At 30.7% G+C, this 6960-nt stretch overlaps 1 protein-coding gene across 7 annotated transcripts in view; it reads right to left on the bottom strand.

The window, feature by feature from the left end:
* Nucleotides 1-1064: 1064 nt before the first annotated feature.
* LOC108750432 (choline-phosphate cytidylyltransferase A-like) overlaps nt 1065-6960 on the bottom strand; it is a 7865-nt gene continuing 1969 nt past the window's right edge. The window contains exons 1-10 of one of the 7 annotated variants that reach the window (XM_018489864.1): nt 4439-4553; nt 4197-4350; nt 3329-3451; nt 2964-3072; nt 2744-2860; nt 2464-2615; nt 2151-2372; nt 1805-1972; nt 1568-1686; nt 1065-1495 (exon numbers count right to left, since the gene is read on the bottom strand). In XM_018489864.1, coding sequence (XP_018345366.1) covers nt 1393-1495; nt 1568-1686; nt 1805-1972; nt 2151-2372; nt 2464-2615; nt 2744-2860; nt 2964-3072; nt 3329-3451; nt 4197-4307 — 1224 coding nt within the window. In that variant the 5' untranslated portion in view covers nt 4308-4350; nt 4439-4553 and the 3' untranslated portion in view covers nt 1065-1392. The other 6 variants (XM_018489862.1, XM_018489861.1, XM_018489859.1 and 3 more) reach the window with 6 other exon arrangements.

The following is a 6960-nucleotide window of genomic DNA, read 5'->3' as shown; positions in this document are numbered from 1 at the left end:
TTTCTTATATATTTCGTATATATTGTTAGAATATAGCTATAAATTCTATGCGTATTATATATATATATATATAAAATTCTTTTATATGTATATAATAAAGAATAATATTATATTATTCAAAATTTTAAGAATTTTCCAAAGAATATGGTAATTTCAAGTATTCAATTTTCAAATTGTGAAAGTCAATACCCGTTTCCACTAATGTACTAATTAACAATATAATAATTAACTTTAATCTCGGTTCAATTTATTCTTCATATCTTTTTGTAATTTTTACAACTAGAAAAAGATGAATCGAAATTAAAGTTTACATTGGTGGAAATGGTATAAGGATGCATTTCCATGACAGTCGGAATTTCAGAAGTCACACAACTAATCAGGATCATTTAAGTTCAACATGTTATACAAATGATTCTTATTGATCGTATGACTTTTTCGGGATAAAGAGAAAATAATTAGAAATATTATATTCACCTTTCACAATCACATTTAAGTAATTTTAATTAGTAATTTTTTTTATTTCAAGAAACAAAAACTGAATACGACAATCAGTTAAATACGCTTATTTTGAGCCTAATATTACGAAATTTTTAAGAGGTGGGACCACACACGAAGGGTTAACTATATGATCGATAAAGCGATGTATTAAAATATTTAAAATGCCGCATTTTCTAAATATTCATTTATTTTTTACATTTGCATACAAAATACAATAAAATTCAATGAAATTTTGCAATCTCTGAGCCTAAAAATATCCGTTTTGTCTTCATAATTGAAATAAAACTTAATAATCATAATATTAATTGCATTCATTTATATCATTGATTTTGCATGTTCAAAGATAAAAAATAAATTATTTAATTGTAATTAATATAATTGACTAATATTATTTTATAAAAATCTGTACAAAATTAATTATAAAATAATAGCACATATTAATATGTCTAATGTTAAATGTAACTTTAATCATTTCGTGCTTACTTTAAAAATATGGATACATATATTAATCATAATTTTCCATTATGAAACCAAATTAAAATAAATGATCGCATACATTTGCATTAAGTAACATAGGAACTAAGCGGTGTAATGATATCTCAAAAGCAAGAACACTAAAAAAAAAATTTGAGTAATACATGGCTCAGATAATCTACATGTATCATCCATTATCATTTTTATGTAATTAATAAAATCTGCAAAAACACACTAAACTCTCACATCACAACAGGTAATTTTGTTTAATATATAGTGTTAGTTAATATCATACAAAATCCATTAAGCATATCATCATCAGCAGTTTGTGTATGAAAATACATCTAAAAACTTTCAAGGTAATAAATAAAAATTGCACGTTTATTTTGGTCAGAAAGAATATGCATTTTTAATTAGTTATCATTTGGAGTGTAGATGTTCTTCTTCATCATCACTATAATCATCACTTAAATAGTGATTATTTTGTGAAAACTCAAAACGTCCTGTTTTCTTTGGTGGTGGACTGTAAGAGATAGATGAGATATAAGAATTAAGCAGGGTTGGTATTATTTTACCCATCCCAAAAAAATCCCACCTTGCTTGATCTTCATCATGGCTGCTATTACTACTACTTGGACTACTATCCCTTTTCGGACTCGCTGGTGGAGATAACGCTTGCATTAAGCGTCCTTTACTTTCATTCCAAATTGTTGACTACAAATATAAATAAAAAATTCCAATCTTTATATAATTTGCATATGATTTGAGAAAAAGGACGCATTTGAATATTTGAAAAGCACGCATCCATAAACACACATTTGCACGCACATACCAATCTGCCTTCTCTGCCGAAGAGTAGAAGGAAGGCATCAATAAAATCCCGAGATTTCTCTTCCCATTTGCTTATCATATCCATTCGTTTCTCACCAATATTTTCCATTACTCGTTTCCCTTTATCTTTTAGATCATCAAATTTGTTTTGTAGGCGAAACTTTTTCTCCTGTAAGATTTTATTTTTTATAACACATATTTGTTGTAACTATAATAATATTTACTAATTATTACAATTAATTTTTATTTATTACTATTTTGCGTATTTTTTTCATCATATAACATTTAAATTCAATAATGTAAGTATGACAAGTGATACTATTAAGTAATGATTCATAATCACTTACATTGAGAAAAGACACATTAAGTTCCTTTGCACTGTACCCCCGTGCGAGATTTCTTCTAACGTATATGTCATAATCCTTGACTATCCTCGCAACTATATCCGACGTGGAAACCCCTTCTGTTCTCTGTGTGGCTACAAACATACCTTTAGCTTTTAATTTAGCATAAACGTCTGATGAATCATCTGTCACATATGGTATATCGTCATGAGCAACAAAGTCTATCTGTAATACAACATAATTCATGCAATTTCTATGAAATAAAACGTACAGCACTTGATTATATAAATTTAAAGATGTATAAATATGAATGTACCTTATGCTTTTTTATAAATTCATCATCTAGTTCCCAGGGTGCATCTCGAACAACCTCATCTACGTATCTACAATGTTTAACAGCATCATACCTTTCCAAATCCGTCATTACAGTTCTTCCTTTTTTGCTATGTGTTAATTCATCATTACATACTGTAAAAGAAATTATTTGATTGATGACCACACATAAGTATATTTATATTTTATTTTAATGATGAACAAGAACAAAGTATAATAAATGTGCTATAATACAGTTTTCCTTAACAATTTTGCATAGTTACCTCCAACAATAAGATAAACATTTGGAAAAATATTTTTAGCCTGTAAAAGTTGCCGTGCATGTCCTTGGTGGAAGAGATCATAAATACCGTCGGCATAAACTCTAATTTTTCTAGGAACTATAAAAAAAGAAGATTTAAGTGATATGTAAAAATAAAAATTTTTATAATATTAAAATTTTTATTATATTTAATATTTTTAATAAAAATCTATAAAATATACCTTTGCCACTTCTTGCTTGTTTTAAAGTAATTCGCGTATTATAATCGCAAGCATTCCTCTCTACGATAGCATCTGAATCGTCACTAAAAGGTGCTTCTTTACAGATTGACTAAAATAAATGAGAAGATAATATATTAACAAAATAATAAATATCTGCTCAATAGAAAATAAAGATTTGACGATTTGTGTAAAATTACATAAATAATGATGTATGTGATGTTAAAAGAAAAAAAAATTTGTCACATTTCTTAATTTTTACGCTAATCATGATTACATTGTCCTTATCATTTATTAATTCAACTTATTATATCACATAATAATATTATTTTTTAACATATAATTCGTGTAAAAAAAATAAAACTTACTGGTAATCTTTCCTGACAAACAGAAATTTGATCATTATAGTCCTTTAGAAACATTAAATTTGTACTGCTACCTCCGTTACAATTCTGCTTGGATCCCCAAGTCATTGTTTGTTTAATACAGTTCTATTTATAATAGAAACAAAATTTTTATACTATCTCAAATGTTGTATAATCAATAATTTATATTAAAAACATTTGATGTTTAAAAGTAAAAAGACAGCACAATTGCATTAGCCACTTTCAGTTTTATTATGTAACTAAAAATATGTACAAAATATGTACAAGTTTTATAAATGTCGAATTGTTCTCAATATGTTTAAATTCAACGTGAGTTAAATTCAACGTAAATTCACTTTTAATGAACCAAACAAGACTGTAGAAGCAATAAAATATTTCCGAGTTTTTATCACATTAGATATGCCAATCTAGAATCACGCCAGACTATTATCAGTTAAAAGCAATATTATGCATTATCTCTAGACAACACATTAATGATTAGCTTGTTGTCAATATTGTATATAATAATAAACTATATAGAGTTTACAAATATATACATGTGTCTATGTTATGCATTCCAATGTATTATAGTCTCGCAAGAAACTAAATATTTAAGTAAGATAGACATACATGTATATATATGTTAATCTACAGCTGATATATATAAAATTTAACATTTAAATTTACATTTAAATGTATGTATGATCTGATGATAGTCATTTGCCACAATCTTGAGAAAAAATAAATTTTTCTGGAAAAGTTTTGCAAAAGGTTCCTATTAAGGTAGCTCATAATATGATACGTTTGCATGATTAAATAATAATGCCGATTTATTCATTTATTTTACGTAAAAATTATTATCAATGCTTACAGCGTGAAACGGAGAATTTTCCCTGGAGCAGGACGCACTTTCTCCATTAACGCTATTCTGGTGGGGCACAGTAGTCAGCATAGTTTCCTCCCTGGTGCGCTTCCTGGACATTTTCTTACGTTTTCAACGGTGTTGCCATGCAGCCTTGATTTAACTGCAAGCAAATGAATACATCTGTCAAAATTGCCGTTCGAGATCCTTCAACGTGGGATCTATTATAACAGATTCGTGGTCATCAGTACGTTATGCAAGAAAATGTATAAGCGTTTCGATCGAATGATCGCGGCCGTTTCGCGTGAGCGGAATGTCGTCGCTCGTGGAAACGTAAGTCAAAACTGACTCCAGTTTAAAATAGAAACAAACCGCAACGGCAATTACACTATCGCGGATAGATAGCGGGAGCGTTTTCTGCTGCATTCTCGCGTCGGCGGACGAGCCGAACTTATCGGAGTAATCGGAATCCACGATCCGACCGGTCGACGTCACTCGGCGATGCCGCGCCTGCGAGCGTGCGACTTGCGAGCCGCGTGTCACGCACGCCTGGCGGCCCGTGTCCCGTTGAATGCAGATTCACGCATTTCACGCCATTCACGGCCCGCGGCTTTTGCCGCGTTAACGCAAACAGCCGAGCGACGCAATTCACAATTGTCAAGACGCGATCGTCGATAAGGAAGGTGGATGGTGTCGCTCGTACTCGGCTCGTCACATGGCTATCCGAGCTATCCATGAAACGGAGTCGGAGATTCGGAATAGATTCGGAATAGATTCCGATCGGAATTATTCTGACTTTTTTACAAGATACAATCGAAATCTAAGGAATAATTGAATAATTTCATAATACATACCCTTGATCTCGTTTCGCGATCCGTTTCCGAAATCGGCTCGGAAGAAAAGTTGAAAAATTGCGATTTTCAGGCTTCTTCCTTTCTGCTCGAGTCAATCGAAATTCCGGAGCGAGAGATTGAAATAGCAACTGGTGTTCGAACGTAACACGCAATTCGCGACGCAATCTCCGTGAAGAATAGTAAAGAAATTGCAACGTGTCGATACGCGAGCGATTGCCTCGACAGCTGACCCAGCAGACGCTCGTTGCGATAGGTCTGTTCTCGGTAGTTGCGCCCCTCACACCTACTCATCTTCCCTCCTACTCTCATTCCGTTGTTCGACCGTACATCTGTCTTCGTTCCACGCGAAGAATGGCAAAGAGTGCCAAGGCCCGGCTTATGAACAGTTATGCGTGGTCTAATGGTAATATATATAATGCTGATTCTACAATGAGTCTGTAGTCGAAAGTTTTAGTCGGTGAAGTTGGCCAATCAGTGTTAGTCATACAAGTTGGTCATTGGTCAATTTCACTAATAAGACTTAGAACTTCTATCGATTATCATTGTGGAATCAACATAACAGTAATGGATGAGGCTGTAAGAGTAAGAAATTGACCAATTGCAGTCGATTATTCTTCTAACATTCGACTGTGATTGGTCAATTTTTTACCCTTAGTCTCCATCCATTATTGCATTATAGATCACGCATTACAGATGGGACAGACTTGACGTCAATTTGGAGTAGCTATAATGTCTGTTTCTTCTCATTGTAGATTGACTTTGATCTCAGTTCAATTTACTCTTTATCTTTTTCTAATTCTTAGAAGTAGAAAAAGCGTTAGTTAAACTGAAATTAAAATTAAACTACATTGGTAGAAATAATTGGTTCACGCAAAACACCTGTATGAAAAAAATCGACGAATCGTGTATTTAACAAAGAATACCGTGTTGCTGCGCTTGACGATTAGTAGCTCTCGATTTATGAACAAGCATTAATTAGCTATCCTATGTTTGGTAGGAAAATGAGAAAATAGAGAAAGAACTACCTTCGGGATGGATTTCGACTATAATTGTTTTAATAGTTTGCCACACAATTCAGAAAAACTATTTCTACTCTTATAAATGTGATCCTAGTACTGGTCAATTAATTACATTTGAAATATTAAAAGTAATGTTAATAATGCTTTTAATACTCAAAAATAAATAATTAATTGATGATCAATAATATTAAATTTCTATAAAGGTTTATATTATTATTAAACTAGCGTTAGATTTAATGCGATTCGAGATTCTCAATTTACCATTCCTGTTGTGATTGTGAACGTCTAGGCTGATGGTAGCTTCGTAGATATATATATATATGTGTGTGTTATGTTATTATATTATAGATAGCTTCGAGATAGCTTCAGGAATGTCCCACGTGATAAAATAGATTCATATTGCAATAAATATGTCTTTCATAATTCTTTCATAAAAATTAAGATTTATAATTTAAAATTAAATGAAATACATTTAAATTAAATTAATCCAATTTTAAGTTTTTAATCTTTTATAATTTATAGTCCTATATTTAAGAACGTCCTGAATAAATATTTATTTGACAATATATGTGAGATTTAAAAATATATTCCTTTTCTGGAAAAAAAAAGCTCAATCGGTATAGAAATTATAAGGTCCAGATAGCAAATTGACATTGTTATTTTAACAATCATTTTAATGTCAGCTTGCTACTTCTCAGACAGCGCAGACAATATTTATAAAATGTTTGTAAAATATTCATAAATATTTATAAGATTTATTTTAGATATTTTTGTAGTCTTAGATTGCACAGATCATGAACATTTATTATAAATATTATAAAATATTTATTGAAAATAGTATAGTAAATGTTATGAAAATATTTAATGAGACATTATAATCCAAGTAAAAAATACTTATTA

The sequence above is a fragment of the Trachymyrmex septentrionalis genome, unplaced genomic scaffold (genome assembly GCF_001594115.1).
Source record: "Trachymyrmex septentrionalis isolate Tsep2-gDNA-1 unplaced genomic scaffold, Tsep1.0 scaffold37, whole genome shotgun sequence".
In the NCBI taxonomy this organism is placed as follows: domain Eukaryota; kingdom Metazoa; phylum Arthropoda; class Insecta; order Hymenoptera; family Formicidae; genus Trachymyrmex; species Trachymyrmex septentrionalis.
This window is presented reverse-complemented; position numbering and strand designations above follow the sequence as displayed.